At 47.7% G+C, this 18,055-nt stretch overlaps 1 protein-coding gene across 7 annotated transcripts in view; it reads right to left on the reverse strand.

Moving 5' to 3' along the window:
* Positions 1–18,055, reverse strand: part of gtf2h1 (general transcription factor IIH, polypeptide 1) — a 155,886-nt gene that overhangs the window by 101,725 nt on the left and 36,106 nt on the right. For all 7 annotated transcript variants that reach the window (XM_072518986.1, XM_072518988.1, XM_072518989.1 and 4 more), the window contains one exon: positions 13,218–13,391. In XM_072518986.1, the coding sequence (XP_072375087.1) occupies positions 13,218–13,371 (154 nt within the window). In that variant the 5' untranslated portion in view covers positions 13,372–13,391. The remainder of the gene's footprint in view (positions 1–13,217; positions 13,392–18,055) is intronic.

The raw sequence follows: 18,055 nt of genomic DNA on the forward strand, positions 1-18,055 counted from the left end.
TTCTACGCTTTTTCCTTCAAATTGATATTATCTTTCAATTCTTTAGTTAGCCACAGATGTTGTGTCCTTCCCTTAGAGTCTTTCTTTCTCACTGGAATGCATCTTTTCTGAGTATTCTGAAAAATACACATATTTGGACACTAAACGGGCAATTTAGCATGACCAATCAAGCAAAGCTGCGCATTTTTGGACTGTGGAGGAAACCGGAGTACCCGGAGGAAACCCACGCACACACGGGGGAAACGTGCAAACTCCAGACAGTCACCCATGGCCAGAATCAAACCCGGGTCACTGGTGTTAAATTTCCCAACACTGTCTTCATGCCCTCAAAACTTCCTTATTTAGGATTAAAACACTTGTTTTTCTTAGGCAGTCCCCCAGAGTCGAGGATGACTTGCTTCTCCACGAAAAAGGAGTTCTCAGGCGACTGAGTAATCCAATGTGTGACCAACAGTCTCTGTCAAAGGTGGGGCATATGGTGGTTCGAGGAGTCAGTGATTTGCCCAGTTTGCCACTCACGCCCTTCACTGACAATGCTTGGCTGGAGGTGTGCAGCTACTTCCCAAATGCTTTTCCTCCAATTCAGGCGGTCTTATGCCAGAGGCTGCAGGTGTTGGTGGGGATGTTGCACTTTTTCAAGGAAGCTTTGAGGGCCTCCATGAAGCATTTCCTCTGCCCTCCTGGGGCTCGCTTGCCGTGTTGGAGCGGAGTAGAGCACGTGTTTTTGGAATCTAATGTCAGGCATGCAGATGATGTGTCCCACCCAGAGGAGCTTATCAAACGTGGTCAATGCTCCCATGCTGGGGGCGTACCATTACACTGGTGCATTATCCTGCCAATGGATTTGAAAGATCTTGCGGAAGCAGCGCTGGTGGTACTTCTCCAGAGTTTTGAGATGCCTGCTGTACATAGTTCACATCCCTGAGCCATATGAGGGCGGGTATCGCTACTGCTCTGTAGACCATGAGCTTGGTGCCAGGTCTGAGGTCCTGCTCTTCAAACGCCCTCTTCTTCAGGTGACCGGTGGCTGTGCTGGCACACTGAAGGTAGTGTTGAACCTCGATGTCTTCCCTTGCTGATAGTAGGCTTCCAAGGGTTTGGAAAGTGGTCTTCTAGTCTTATTTCCACTCCTTTCTCTCTCAAACTGAAATTCAAACATATGATCACTGCTACTTAGAGAACACTTTCACTGGGAGGTCATTAATTAATCTCGTCTCATTGCACGATACCAGATCTAGTGCAGCCTGCTCTCTGGTTCTAAAACATGCCGCTCTAAGAAACGGACCCAAAAACACTATTAACTCATAATTCAGGCTACCTTTGCCAATCCCATTTGTCCAATTTCTCACAGGCCTCCATTATTTCTTCCTGTATACCCCATTCTACAGTGTGGTTACTGTTAGGGGATCGATAAACCACACCTACAAGTCACTTTTACTGTTACTATTTCTCAGCCTCATCAAACTGATTCTACATCTGTATCTCCAGGGCTAATGCTCTGAATGGGACAACGTACAGAGAAAGGAGATTTTCATCGCAAAAGCACATTTGGATTTGAACCTAGGTTCCAGGTATGCTTAACCTACTCCACTTAGTTCCCCAGCAATTCATAGAATCATAGAAACACAGAATCCCTTCAGTGCAGAAGGAGGCCATTTGGCCCACTGAATCTGCCCCAACCCTCTGAAGGAGCACTCTACCCAGGCCCCCTCCCCCTCCCTATCCCTGGAACCTCACCTAACCTGCACATCCTTGGGCACGAAGGAGCAATTTAGCGTGGCCAATCCACCTAACCTGCACATCTTTGGACTGTGGGAGGAAACTGGAGCACCCGTAGGAAACCCATGTAGACACAGGGAGAACGTTCAAACTTCACACTGACCCAAGACCGGAATTGAACCCGGTGAGGCAGCAGTGCTAACCACTGTGTCACCGTGACGTCCCTTTTCTATTGATTCTTCACCTACTGATACTTCACCAAACAGGCAGAGAGTACTTCCGTATAACATCTAATACGGTAATCTCATGGTGGCCGGTTTAGTTTACTTGGCCAGACAGCTGGTTCTTGATGCAGAGCGAGGCCAGCAGCGCAGGTTCAAATCCCGTACCGGTCGAGGTTATTCATGATGGCCTCGCCTTCTCAACCTTGCTCTCGCCTGAGGTGTGGCGATCCTCAGGTTAAACCACCAGCAGTCAGCTCTCCCGCTCAAAGGGGAAAGCAGCCTATGGTCATCTGGGACTATGGTGACTTTACCTTCACCCATAACATCTCATGCAATCAACAATGTAATACCACCTTTAATACTTCACTTTACGACTTCTCTAGCCCCAAGGGTTCTGTCACTAGGACACTCACAAGAGCTCTACTGATTGTCCAAAGCTCTGCCCCCTCTCACCCTGAACAGTCACCAGGGCTTGACTTCCGAATGTTCACGGGAACTCGAGACCTCCCCTTGGACTCTCACAAACTTAAGTGTATACAATAATATACTGGAATAGTGTTAAGTTCCAAAAACGTAGGCAACAAAATAAAGCTCAGTAATACTACAGGCTGGGTCAGAAAAATAAACTTGGGTGTGCAAGTGTAGTGCTTAGTAAGGAAGGGTCTGAAAATTGAGACAATATGATTTAGGCTTGTATGAAATTCAAGTCACTTTGGGTGGAGATGTATAATATAAAGGGATATCTACCTTGTTGTTCAGTGTCATGTGAGAGTGCCTTTAAGAAATGGGTGTTTGGGAAATGTACCTTTAAGAAATGGGTGTTTATTAGTGATGTCAGAGTATGGGTGGAGCTGAGCTGTGTCAGCTTTTTACTTTCGTTTTAGGCTGTTTGCTGCAGGGTGTGTTTTAGTTTCGTTTTCAGTGTTAGAGTTGAAGCCAGACAGAGCAGGTGGACTGTTGATCTCTCTGCCATGAAAAGACTATCTCTTGATCATTTGATGAATTCAGAATTATAAATGTTCTCAGTAGTGAATGTAAACCTAATGTGTTTCTGTTATAAGGTGTTTCTTTTGTCTTCTGGATGTTGTTTGAGAAGGATCACTTAGTGTTGTAGTCTTTGGGGGTTGTATTTGAATTGATGGTTGCTAAGAAGTTCACTGTATGTTTTAAATAGATTAAATTGAGTTCATAGAATAAACATTGTTTTGCTTTAAAAAATACTTTTCCATTTCTGCTGTACGACACCTGTAGAGTGAGCCGTGTGCTCCCCATACCACAATCTATTAAAAGTTGTGGGTCCTCCTCCAAGTGGAACACCTCCACCAAAACTCCCATCTCTCTAAGACCCACCTATTTAACCCCCTATTCTACGCTACACGAGCACCCCCCCCCCCCCTCCCCCCCCGCTGTCGATTAATTCTCCGCGAAGAAGTCGATGAATGGTTGCCATCTCCGGGCGAAGCCTAACAATGACCCTCTCAAGGCGAACTTAATCTTCTCTAGGCCGAGAAAGCTCGCCATGTCAGTTAACCAGGTCTTCGACTGCGGGGGCTTTGAGTCCCTCCAAGCTAATAATATCTGTCTCCGGGCTACCAGGGAGGCAAAGGCCAGAACATCTGCCTCTTTCTCCTCCTGGACTCCCGGATCTTCCGACACCCCAAAAATCGCCACCTCTGGACGCATTGCCACCCTTGTTTTCAATACTCTGGACATGACGTCTGCAAACCCCTGCCAATATACCCCAAGTTCTGGACACGCCCAGAACATGTGGACATTGTTCGCTGGTCCGCCCGCACATTTTACACACCTGTCCTCTGCCCCAAAGAATCTACCCATCCGGGCCACTGTCATGTGGGCCCGGTGGACCTCCTTGAATTGGATCAAGCTGAGCCTTGCGCATGTAGCGGTCGCGTTGACTCAACGCGTCCGCCCATAAGCCATCCTCCATCTCACCCCCAAGCTCCTCCTCCCACTTATGCTTCAGCTCCTCGGTCTGCGTCTCCTCCGCCCCCTTAAAGTTATTTGTAAATGTCCGAGGCGCTCCCCTCTCCCACCCATCCCCTAGACACTACCCGATCCTGGACTTCCCTTAGTGGTAGGAGTGGGAAGGATGATACCTGCCTGCGCAGGAAGTCCCGCACCTGTAAATATCTGAATTTGTTCCCTCTTGCCAACCTAAATTTCTCCTCCAGCGCCCTCAAGCTAGGGGAGCGCCCTCCCAGGGACAGGAACCCCATCCTCTCAATACCCGCCCTTCGCCATACTCGAAACCCCCCATCCAAGCTCCCTGGAGCAAACCTGTGGCTGTCACATATTGGGGAGCAAACCGATGCTCGCACTGCTCCAACGTACCTCCAGCACTGACCCCATTCCTCAAGGCCGCCACCACCACGGGTCTGGTGGAGTATCTCGCCGGCGGGAACAGCAGAGGTGCCGTTATCAACGCCCCAAGCTGGTGCCCCTACATGAAGCTGCCTCCATTCGCTCCCAAACCGACCCCGCCCCCACCACCCACTTTCTTATCATAGCAATGTTGGCCGCCCAGTAGTAATTACTGAAATTTGGCAGGGCAAGCACCCCCTCCCCCAGATTCCTCTCGAGCATCACCTTCTTCACTCGCGGGGACTTACCCGCCCAGACAAAGCCCAGAATGATTTTGTTAACCCTCTTAAAAAAGGACCACGGGATGTTTTGTAAGGGCCACGAAGAATCCAGCACGAGTTTGAAGGATACAAAGTAATAACATTTATTTACTATAACATATATACATAACAGTAGCAGTAACTTCCCTTGCTACATACTCCTTCCTGCTGGTTCCTGAACTGGCCAGCTTTATTTATACTCGGCGTTTACTAGTGGTTTCTCCGCCCCCCTCATTGGGGAAGCTCATACTCCCACAGGATTGTGGGATAGTCATTAGTCCCCAGCCAATGGTAAGTAGGCAGGTTATAACAGGATGAAAATTGGGAGGCTTTGGAATACAAATAAAAATCTTGGTAGGACCATCATCTTAACAGTCTGCACCCTCACAGCCAACGACAGCGGTAGCGCATCCCATCTCCGAAACTCGCCTCTCATCTGCTCAACCAACAGGGACAATTTCAACTGGTGTAACCGGCCCCAGTCGCGCGCCACTTGTATCCCTAAGTACCTAAAACTGTCCCCCACTAACCTAAACGGTAACTTCCCCAGCCGACCCTCCTGTCCCCTTGCCTGGACTACAAACATTCCCCCAAAGTCGCCATGATTTCACCCATCCCTGTCCCTGGATCTGCTACATATAACAGCAGGTCATCCGCGTACAGCGAGACCCTATGTTCCACCCCCCCCCACCCCCTCCACCCCCGAACCAGCCCTTCCCAGCCCCTTGAAGCTCTCAGAGCAATTGCCAGCAGCTACATAGCTAACGCAAACAGCAGTGGGGAGAGGGGGCATCCCTGTCTTGTCCCCCGGTGCAGTCTAAAATTGTCGAGGTCGTCCTATTCGTCCTTACACTAGCCTCCGGGGCCTGGTACAACAGCCTAACCCAGTTGATAAAGCCCCGACTGAACCCAAATCGTCCCAACACCTCCCATAAATAGCCCCACTCCACCCGGTCGAACGCCTTCTCCACATCCATGGCCACAACTACCTCAACCTCCCTACTCTCCGGGGGCATCATAATCACGTTGAGCAGCCTTCTTATATTGGCCGCCAACTGCCTGCCCTCGACAAACCCGGTTTGATCCTCCATAATCACATCCGGCACACAATCTTCAATCCTGGAGGCCAAAACTTTGGCCAGCAGCTTGGCGTCCACATTAAGCAGTGAGATCGGCCTTTCTGACCCTCATAGCTCCAGGTTCTTGTCCCGCTTCAATATTAACGAATTAGTGCCTGTGACATCGTCGGGGGCAGCACCCCTCTAACCCTCGCCTCATTTAAAAACCTTGACCAGCAACGGCCCTAATATCCCCGAGAATTTCTTGTAGAATTCTACCGGATACCCATCCGGCCCCGGGGCTTTACCCGACTGCATTGCCTTCAATCCCTCAACTATTTCTTTGGCCCTAATCGGGGCCCCCAACCCATCCACCAGCTCCCTGCCCACCCTTGGGAAGGTCAGTCCATCCAAAAAGCATCTTATCCCCTCTGGCCCCGAGGGGGGTTCCGAGCGATAGAGCCCACTGTAAAAGTCCCTGAATGCCCTGTTTAGCCCAGCCGAGTCCACCACCAAATTCCCAACCCAATCAACCACCCTCTCTATTTCCCTGGCCGCCTGCCTCTTCCTAAGCTGCTGTGCCAGCATTCTGCTGGCCTTCTCCCAATGTTCGTAAAACCACCCCTTTCTAAGCTGCTCCACTGCCTTGCCTGTGGACAACACCCCAAACTCAGGCTGCAGCCTCCGATGATCCCTTAAAAGCTCCACCCCCGGGGTCGCTGCATACCTCCTATCTATCTGTAGGATCTCCTTAACCAGTCGGTCCGTCTCTGTTGTATCCATCCTGCCCCTCTGAGCCCGGATCAAAATCAGCTCCCCTCTCACCACTGCTTTCAGCCCCTCCCAGACCACCGCTGCTGAGACATCCTCCGTGTCATTGACCTGCAGGTAGTTCTGCATGCACTTCCTCAGCTTCTCGCACACCGCCTCATACGCCAACAAGCCGACGTCCAATCTCCATTGCGGGCGCTGGAAGCTCTCCTCACTAACCTGCAGTTCCACCCAGTGTGGGGCATGATCCGAAATAGTGATGGCCGAATACCCCGTGTCCATCACCCCCGCCAGCAAATCCCTGCTCAAAATGAAAAAATCAATGCGGGAATAAACCTTATGCACATGCGAATAAAAAGAAAACTCCCACCCCGTCGGTTGCCTAAACCTCCATGGGTCGACCCCCCCCCCCCATCTGCTCCATGAACCCCAACAGTTCCTTTGCAATTGCTGGCATCCTCCCCGTTTTAGAACACAACCGGTGCAGGTTGGGGTCGATGACCATATTAAAATCCCCTCCCATCACCAGCTTGTGCGAGTCCAGGTCAGGTATCTTCCCCAGTACCCAGTTTGGCGTGTACACGTTAACCATGACTACCTTCCTCCCCTCCAGCTTGCCGCTCACCATGACATAACGGCCCCCCCCGTCCGAGACTATACTGCCCACCTGAAATTGCACCCGCGTATTGATTAAAATCGCCATCCCTCTAGTCTTGGGTGTCCAGCCCTGAATGAAAGACCTGACTGACCCAACCCTTCCTTAGCCTGACTTGATCCGCCACTTTCAGGTGTGTCTCCTGCAACGTCCGCCTTCAGAGCCCTCAGATGCGCGAACACATGTGCCCTCTTGACCGGCCCATTTAAGCCTCTAACATTCCACGTGATCAGCCTCACCCCCCCCACCCCACCCCCCCCCCCCCCCCCATCCCCTTTCCTGGGCCCGCCTCCAGCCGAACTTTGGATTTCTTGTCCGCTACTCGTTTCAACACATTTTATGCAACTTTTAAATGTTGTCTAGCCAATTCACCTGCTCTATTTAATCGTTCCCTAAAATTTGACACGTAATCCATTTGACACGTAATCCAATAATGGAATTTTCGATTGCTCGCTCACCAATTTTTCCTTAATCAATTTAAGTGGTCCTCTTACCTCATGACTAAAAATTTGTTCAAAAGGACTAAATTTGGTTGACTCATTAGGTGCAGCCCTAACTGCAAACAGTACAAATGGAATTCCTTTATCCAATCCTCTGGATAATCTTGACAATAAGCCCTCAACATTGTCTTTAATGTCTGATGCGACCTTTCTAACGCTCCCTGTGATTCTGGATGGTATGTAGTTGATTTAAATTGTTTTATTCCTAAGCTATCCATAACTTCTTTGAATAACCTCAAGGTAAAATTTGATCCCTGATCCGATTGTATTTCTGTGGGTAGTCCATATCTAGTAAAGAATTTAAGTAACTCCTCCACAATCTTTTTAGCTGCAATATTATGTACTGGAATGGCCTCTGGAAACCTAGTAGACACATCCATTATCGTCAAAAGATACGGATTCCCACTTTTCATTTTTGGAAGCGGTCCTACGCAATCAATTAGGACCCTTGTAAAAGTTTCCTCAAATGCTGGAATGGGTATTAAAGGCGCTGGTTTTATCACTGCTTGAGGTTTCCCTATCACTTGACATGTGTGACATGATTGACAACATTTAACTACATCTTTATGTAGTCCACGCCAATAAAAATGTTTCTGGATTTTAGCTTGAGTTTCCTTATTCCCAAATGACCTCCCACTGGTACCTCATGTGCAACTCGCAACACCTCCTTTCAAGACCCTACCGGCAATCCTACTTGATGAACCTCTGCCCACTTTTCATCCGCCTGCATATGTAAAGGTCTCCATTTTCTCATCAAGACATTATTTTTACGGTAATAACACTCTGGTACACACTCAGATTCCTCTTCCGTGTATGTTTTCTGATACATCCGTTTTATTTCTATATCTTTTTGTTGTAACTCTGCCAATTTTCCTGAACTAATAATATCCGCCTCATCCTCCACCGGTTCTTGTTCTTTTTCAACCATGTGATCAAAAATTGTTTCTGATAATTGCACTTCCACTTCATCTTCACCCTCTTGTCTTAACCTGTGACTTTGCGACCTTGTTACTACACAATCTGGAAAAGTCCCAGGATATTCGTCCTCCAACACTTCAGTTGTCTGATTTTGCACTGGCTTATCCACCACAGTAGGCATCACTCCCACTTGTGATCCAGCTATATCATTACCTAAGATAAACTGTATCCCTGGAGAAGATAGTTTCTCTATTACTCCTACTACCACTTCACCACTTTTCACCGGACTTTCCAACCTTACCTTATATAATTGAACACTGCTCCTCTCACCCTGAAAACTACATAGCTCCTCATCTCTTACCATTAAAGATTGATTAGCTCCTGTATCTCTTAAAATTGTGACTTCTTTACCTGCTCTTCCTGATACACACGAGTAAACTTGACCCACACTTGACCCACACAAGTAAATTCTTTAAAGAGATCTGGCACCTTCTTATCAATCTTTATCAGGCTGTACACTCCTTTGCATCGCCTTTGCTTCACTTGGGCTTTCCTTTACCACTTTAACAAACCCCAGTGTCTTATCCTGTTTTACCACATCAGCCTTCCCAGTGCTTTTCTTCAATCACCAACACCGACTTTACATGGCCTAGTTTATTGCAGTGAAAACATTTGAAACTTTTCATGTCTCTTCCACCCTCCTGGATTCCTTTTTTAATCTCAGGTACACTTTGCTTATCTCCCATCAGACCACCTTGACCTCTACTACTTGAGTATTTCTCATGTCCCAGTTTCTATCCCTCACAGGCTGAAACTGATGTCGGAAACCAAGCTTCGATTTATGAACTAATTCATAACCATCTGCCATTTCTGCTGCTAATCTCGCAGTTTTAACCCTCTGCTCTTCCACATGAGTTCTCACTACATCAGGAATTGAATTTTTAAACTCCTCCAAAAGTATAATTTCTCAGAGAGCTTCATACGTTTTGTCTATTTTCAAAGCCCTTATCCACCTACCAAAATTACTCTGTTTGATCCTTTCAAACTCCATGTATGTTTGACCAAATTCTTTCCTTAAATTTCTAAACCTTTGTCTGTAGGCTTCAGGCACTAATTCATATGCACCCAAGATGGATTTTTTCACCTCCTCATACGTCTCAGATATCTCCTCCGGTAGTGATGCAAACACTTCACTAGCCCTACCTACCAGCTTTGTTCAAATCAGTAATACCCACATGTCCTATGGCCATCTCATTTGTTTAGCCACCTTCTCAAATGAAATGAAAAAGGCTTCTACCTCCTTCTCGTCAAACCTTGGCAATGCGTGGACATATTTAAATAGATCCCCACCAAGCCTTTGTCTATGACGCTCTTTCTCACTATCCTCTAACTGTACGTTTCCCTTTATGTCTGCCAATTTCAACTGACTTATGTTTCATAGCCATTTTCTGAAATTCAAACTCTCTCTTTTTCCCTTTCCTCTCTATCTCTTTCCGTTTTGTTCCGCTAGGGCTATTCTCTCTTTGTCTCTTTCTTATCTCTCCTTTTCTTTTTCCCCGATCTGTATCTCCCTTTCTCTTTCTTTTTCTCTCATTGCATATTCAAGCTGCTTTGGTTCTCTTTCATGTTCAAGTTGCTTAATCTGCAGCTGGATCTTTGCCATTTCTAATGAGTCAGACTGTATCTCAGGCAACTTTAAATGCTTAGCCACCGCCATAATTACCTCATCTTTTCGCATTTTGTCAGGTAATGTTAACTGCAATGTTTTTGCCAAATCTAACAGTATGCTTTAAGTGTCTGTCCGTAAGGAACTGCGTGTGATTGTCTCCACCCTTAAAAACGTCTGAGCCTCTGAAAGAGCCCTTCTCCACAACACACTCCCCACTTAAACTAAAATACCACACCTGATAAGCAACCAGAATATGCTCACCCCTCACTGTCTTTAAGTTCACCCGGACGAGCCCCCAATTTGTTATGGGCCAGGGTTTAGAGAACCCCAAAGTGTATCATGGAGTTCACCTGATCCACAACTTTTACTAGATTGTGGTATGGGGAGCACACGGCCCACTCTACAGGTGTGGTACAGCAGAAATGGAAAAGTATTTTTTAAAAGCAAAACAATGTTTATTCTATGAACTCAAGTTAACCTTTTTAAAACAAACAGTGAACATCTTAGCAACCATTAATTCAAATACAACCCCCAAAGAGTAAAACACTAAGTAATCCGTTAAGCTTTCCTTTTAACATCCAGAAGACTTAAAACACCTTTTACCAGAAGCACATTAGGTTTACATTCACTACTGAAAACATTTATAATTCTGAATTCACCAAATGATCAAGAGATAGTCTTTTGGTGGCAGAGAGAACAGCAGTACACCTGCTTGGTCTGGCTTCAGCTCCCACACTGAAAACGAAACTAAAACACACCCTACAGCAAACAGCCTAAAACGAAAGTAAAAAGCTGACAGACAGCCCAGCTCCACCCACTCTCTGACATCACTGCAGTAATAAACGCCCATTTCTTAAAGGTACTCTCACTACAGATACTTATATACACACCCATTTAAAAACGCCCATTTCTTAAAGGTACTCTCACATGACAACTCAGTAGGGGACTTCAACGTCCATCACCAAGAGCCAAGAGTGTCTTGGTAGCACCACTATTGACTGAGCTGACAGAGTTCTAAAGGATATGACTGCTACATTGGGTCTGTGCCAGGTATGGAGGAAAGAAACATACTACACCTCATCCTCACCAACCTGCCTGCCGCAGATACATCCATCCATGACAGTATCAGAAGGAGTGACCACCGCACAGTCCGTGTGGAGATGAAGCCCCCTCTTCACACTGAAGATCAATCATCATGTTCACATCGTATTGCAAGGCCCTACCATCATGCTAAATGGGATAGATTCAGAACAGATCTAGCAAGTCAAGTCTGGGCATCCACGAGGCGCTGTGGGCCATCAGCAGTAACAGGATTGTACTCAGCCACAATCTGCAAACTCATGGCTCAGCATATCGCCCACTCTAAAATTACCCCCAAGCTAGGAGATCAACCCTGGTTCAATGAAAAGTGTAGGGGAGCATATCAGAAGCAGCACCAGGCATACCGAAAATTGAGGGATCAACCTGGTGAAGTGACAACACAGGACAACTTGCATACCAAACAGCATAAGCAACAAGTAATAGACATAACTAAGCGATCCCACAACCGACGGATCAGATCTAAGCTCTGCAGTCCTGTCACATCCAACTGTGAATGATGGTGGACAATTAAACAACTCACTGGAGGAGGAGGCTCCACAAATCCAACCCGGCCAATTACCGCCCTATCAGTCTACTCTCAATCATCAGTGAAGTGATGGAAGAGGTAATCAACAGCACTAGGAAGCGACATGGGCGCTCAGTTTGGGTTCCGCCAGGGTCATTCAGCTCCTGATAGCATTGGTTGAAACATGGACAAAAGAGCTGAACTCCAGAGGTGAGGTGAACGTGACTGCCTTTGACATCAAGGTGGGCCGACACGGTGGCACAGTCGTCAGCACTGCTGCCTACGGTGCGGAGGACCCGGGTTCGATTCCGGCCCCAGGTTACTGTCTTGTGTGAAGTTTGCATTCTCCCCGTGTCTGCGTGGGTTTCAGCCCCACAACCCAAAGATGTGCAGGTTAGGTGGATTGACCACACTAAATTGCCCCTTAAGTGGATAAAAAAATAATTGGGTACTCCAAATTATTATTATTTTTTTTTAATTCTCAGTTATAGCACTGGGGCGGGGGGGGGGGGGGGGTGGGGAGCATTCCCAAAGGAATACTTGTTTCCTTTGGTTCCTCCCTCTCACTAAACCCGAGTTCCCTAACATTTCTGGTATATCATTTGTGTCCTCCTTTGTGAAGACAGAATCAAAGTATATATTTAGTTGGTCAGCCGTTTATTTGCTCCCCATTATGAATTCCTCTGTTTCTGACTTGTCTTCACCAATCTTTTCCTTTTCACAGACCTATAGAAGCTTTTGTGGTCAGTTTTTATGTTCCCCGCAAGCTTACTCTCGTACTCTAGTTTCCCCTTTTCAATCAATCCCTTGGTCCTCCTTTGCTGAATTCTAAATTACGCTCAGACCTCGGGTCTGTTGTTTTTCCTGGCCAATTTGTATGCCTCTTCCTTGGCTCTAAAACTATCTATAATTTCCCTTGTAAGCCATGGTTTGGTCATCTTTCCTGTTCCATTTTTGCGTCAGCCAGGAAGTTGCAGTTTACCCATCTGCTCTTTGAAAGTTTGCCATTGCCTATTCACCATCATCCCTTTAAATAACGTTTCCCAATCCATCATAGCCAACTCAATACAAATGCAATTCTGCGATCGTCCCAAATTTACACTGTGAATTATACAAATAGCAAATCTTCTTCTGCATTGCTCCAATCTTCTATAAGCTCCATTGTAACGTGTTTCATTCCTCACACCTACCATCCTGTGACCGCTCCAAGAGAGGCTGCTAGTTTAGGAGCAATTGCTGCATGGTTTGGAGAAATTCTGTACTGTGGGCTAATGCTTTTAGGAACAGGTATAATTTTACAACATTGACTTTACACAAGATCCTCACAGCCAGAAGTAAGAGAAGATTTTCAATACCATCTGCTTGGACGAGATTTGCAAAACAGATCAAAAGTATAGACGGACCAGTGACAAATAACTGCACTGTACAGACTCTTCATCTGACCAAGATACTTACAGCGGATATCTGCATACATATGGCTAATGACAAAGCGATCCTTCCCCTCTGGTGTCCATGCTGCACGCTCTGCCATCAGATATAGGGCCCCATCTTGTTTTTTGTGCCGGACTTTCTTCACAATTAGCAGAACCTCCTCTGATGAAGTGGCCATGATGAACAGTTTGTGAGATTCTGCATAAAGTACACAAAGTTTGGTTCATTTACATGGTTCATTCAAGTTTACAAAACAACCAACTCCTGTTATATATGCCTAATTTAAGACAGTCCAGTTGTTTCAGGACACCAGCTGCCGTTGCACTATTTAAATTAGCCTTAATCTCATGACTAATACTCTTTCTTCTCACAGTGAAGCGCCCCAGAACAGATCAAGAGAACATTACAAGGAGAAGTATTTACTTCTCAAGCATACCCAGTTAGAAGAGAATCCTGGTTAAAACTAGATAACTGGAACCATTTAAAAAATAGCAAGATGCTGCAATGGGAGGTTGGTGGATTTGGTTATCTGGAAGAATATGATCAAATGGGTCAAATCGATCTTGCAGATCCAGTGTCTGCTATAAAATATTCAGCTGTATTTAAAGCTCTTTTAAAATGCGCTAAATGACCATTTACTTAATTTTTAAAAAAAATATTTTTTATTCTCCTCCTTTTTCACATTTTCTCCCAAATTTACACCCACCAACAATAAACAATAATCAGTAACAAATATGTCAATCCCCATATCAATAACAACGATCCCATCCTCCCTCCAAACCCCAAACATTAGCCCGCATGTTCACACAAACAAATGACAAAAAGGAATAAGGGATCACCTATAGTCGCCATTAACACACAGCCCCCCTCCCCCCAACCCTCCCACCCACACACCCCAACTAATGTTCGATGTTATCCAGTTCTTGAAAGTGCATAATGAATAATGCCCATGAATTGTAGAACCCCTCCATCCTTCCCCTCAGTTCAAACTTAACCTTCTCAAGAGGCAAGAATTCCAACAGATCCCCCCCGCCACGCCAGGGCACAGAGTGGAGAGGTTGCTCTCCAACCTATCAGGATCCACCTTCGGGCGATCAACGAGGTGAAGGCTACAACATCTGCCTCTGCACCGTTTCCAACCCTGGCTGGTCCGACAACCCGGATATGGCCTCCCGGGGGCCCGGGTCCAGTTTCACGTGCACAACTTTAGAAATTACCCTAAAAACCTCCTTTCAGTAATCCTCTAGCTTTGGACAGGACCAAAACATATGAACGTGATTAGCGGGGCCCCTCGGCAACGTTCACACACATCTTCTACTCTTTCAAAGAATCGGCTCATCCTCGCCTTCGTGAGGTGTGCTTTGAATACCACTTCAGCTGTATCAGCCCCAACCTCGCGCACGAGTTGGAGGCATTCACTCTCCGAGAGCACCTCACGCCAGAACCCCTCCTCCATATCCTCTCCCAACTCTTCCTCCCACTTTGCTTTGATCCCGTCTAGTGGTGCCTTCTCCTCTTCCAAAATAGCTCCGTAAACCGCTGGCACTACCCCCTGCTCCAGTCCCCCTGTCGTCAGCACCTCCTCCAGCAATGTGGAGGCCGGCTCCACCGGGAAGCTCTGTATCTCCTTTCTGGCAAAATCTCGAACCTGCATGTATCTAAACATTTCCCCCCTGCTCCAGCCCATACTTCCCTTCCAGCTCCTTCAATCATGCAAACCGACCCCTAAGAAACAAATCTTTTAGTGTCTTAATCCCCTTTCCTCCCATTTCCAAAAATTTCCATCCCACCTCCCTGGCTCAAATCTGTGGTTCCCACGAATCGGCATTTCCTTTGACCCTGCCCCCAACCTGAAGTGTTGGCAAAACTGCTTCCAAATTCTCAATGAAACTATTATTACCGGACTCCCAGAGTATTTCCCCGGGGCTATTGGGAGCGGCGCTGTTTGCTAGTGCTTTCAATCCCGACCCCCTGCACAAACTCTCCTCCATTCTGATCCACTGGGAATCAACTCCTCTGACCCAGCTCTGAACCTTCTCCACATTCGCCGCCCAGTAACACTACATCAGGTTCGGAAGACCCAAACCCCCTGCCTGCTTTCGCCTCTGTAGCAGTACCTTTCTAACTCTGGCCACCTTCCCGCCCCATATGAACAAAGTAATCCTTCCCTCAATCTCTCTGAAAAAAGTCTTTGGCAGGAAAATCGGCAGGCAATGAAAAATAAACAGAAATCGCGGCAGCACATTCATTTTAACCGCCTGTACCCAACCCGTCAGTGACAGAGGGAGACTATCCCACCTTGCTAGATCAGCTTTCACTCTCCACACCAAACTAGAAATGTTGTACCTATGGAGCCCCCCCCCCCCACTCCCGCCTGCACCCCCAGGGGTAGGGCAGCACGGTAGCATAGTGATTAGCACAAATGCTTCACAGCTCCAGGGTCCCAGGTTCGATTCCGGCTTGGGTCACTGTCTGTGCGGAGTCTGCACATCCTCCCCGTGTGTGCGTGGGTTTCCTCCGGGTTCTCCGGTTTCCTCCCACAGTCCAAAGATGTGCGGGTTAGGTGGATTGGCCATTCTAAACTGCCCATAGTGTCCAAAATTGCCCTTAGTGTAGGGTGGGGTTACTGGGTTATGGGGATAGGGTGGAGGTGTGGACCTTGGGTAGGGTGCTCTTTCCAAGAGCCGGTGCAGACTCGATGGGCCGAATGGCCTCCTTCTGCACTGTAAATTCTGTAAAAAAATCTGTATACCTAAAGTGAGTCCCTGCCCTACGGAATGGCAGCCCCCCCACCCCTGCCCCACCCCCGGCCAAGACACCACAAAATACTCACTCTTGTCTAGGTTTAGTTTGTACCCCGAGAAAGACCCAAACACTCGAAGCAGCTCCAATATTCCCCCTATCGACACACTTGGTTCCGACACGTATAACAGCAAGTCATCGGCATATAAGGACACCCTATGCTCTGTTCCCGCACACCCCCCCCCCCCGCACTATTCCTTTCCATACCCCCGAACTTCTTAATGCGATGGTCAATGGCTCAATCGTGAGTGCAAACAGCAGGGGGGACATCCCTGCCTCGTCCCACGGTGGAGAGAAAAGTATCTCGAGCTGATGTCGTTTGTGCGGACACTCGCCCTCGGCTCCTTATATAGTAGCTTTACCCAGTTCACAAATCTGGTCCAATCCCAAACCGCTCCAGAACTGCCATCAAGTACCCCCATTCTACCCGGTCAAACGCCTTCTTAGCGTGCAATGCCACAACCACCTCTGTTTCCTTCCCCTCTGCCGGTGCCATAATGACGTTCAATACCCTTCTAACGTTTGAAAAGAGCTGCCTCCCTCTCACAAACCCCATCTGATCTTCATCTATCACCTTCGGAAGGCACTCCTTCAGCCTACCCGCCAGTACCTTCGCCAAACCCATCCGGCCCTGCCACCTTCCCCGACTGCATCCTCCCAATCGCATCCTTTATCTCCTGCTCCACTGTCGCTCCTTCTAATGTAGCCCTGTCCCCCTCCCCTAATCTCGGGTACTCCAACCCATCTAGAAACTCCTGCATCTCACGGTCTCCCCCATGTGGCTCTAACCTGTACAACCTCTCATAAAATTCCTCAATAACCTTGTGAAACCTTGAAGAATAAAGATAGATGGGTGACGGTGAGAGGGGCTGGGAGGAAGCAGTCAGTACAGGGATCCCCTGTGATTGTTCCCCTTAGTAACAAGTATACCGCTTTGGATACTGTTTGGGGGGGGGGGGGGGGAAACTTACGAGGGGTAAGCCATGGGGTACAGGTCTCTGGCACAGAGTCTGTCCCTGTTGCTCAGAAGGGAAGGGGGGAGAGGAGTAGATCATTAGTCATTGGAGACTCCATAGTTAGGGGGATAGATAGGAGATTCTGTGGGAACGAGAGAGACTCGCGGTCGGTGTGTTGCCTCCCAGGTGCCAGGGTGCGTGATGTCTCGGATCATGTTTTCGGGATTCTTAAGGGTGAGGGGGAGCAGCCCCAAGTCGTGGTCCACATGGGTACCAACGACATAGGTAGGAAAAGGGATAGGGATGTAAGGCAGGAATTCAGGGAGCTAGGGTGGAAACTTAGATCGAGGACAAACAGAGTTATTATCTCTGGATTGTTACCCGTGCCACGTGATAGCGAGGCGAGGAATAGGGAGAGAGAGGATTTGAACACGTGGCTACAGGGATGGTGCAGGAGGGAGGGTTTCAGATTTCTGGATAATTGGGGCTCATTCTGGGGTCGATGGGACCTCTACAAACGGGATGGTCTACACCTGGACCAGAGGGGTACCAATATCCTGGGGGGGAAATTTGCTAATGTTCTTCGGGAGGGTTTAAACTAGTTCAGCAGGGGCTTGGGAACCTGAATTGTAGCTCCAGTATACAGGAGGTTGAGAGTAGTGAGATCATGAGTAAGGTTTCAAAGTTGCAGGAGTGTACCGGCAGGCAGGAAGGTGGTTTAAAGTGTGTCTTCTTCAATGCCAGGAGCATCCGGAATAAGGTTGAACTTGCGGCATGGGTTGGGACCTGGGACTTCGATGTTGTGGCCATTTCGGAGACATGGATAGAGCAGGGCCAGGAATGGTTGTTGCAGGTGCCGGGGTTTAGATATTTCAGTAAGCTCAGGAAAGGTGGCAAAAGAGGGGGAGGGGTGGCATTGTTAGTCAAGGACAGTATTACGGTGGCAGAAAGGACGTTTGATGAGGACTCGTCTACTGAGGTAGTATGGGCTGAGGTTAGAAACAGGAAAGGAGAGGTCACCCTGTTAGGGGTTTTCTATAGGCCTCCGAAAAGTTTCAGAGATGTAGAGGAAAGGATTGCAAAGATGATTCTGGATAGGAGCGA

Source organism: Scyliorhinus torazame, chromosome 10 (genome assembly GCF_047496885.1).
Source record: "Scyliorhinus torazame isolate Kashiwa2021f chromosome 10, sScyTor2.1, whole genome shotgun sequence".
Classification (NCBI taxonomy): domain Eukaryota; kingdom Metazoa; phylum Chordata; class Chondrichthyes; order Carcharhiniformes; family Scyliorhinidae; genus Scyliorhinus; species Scyliorhinus torazame.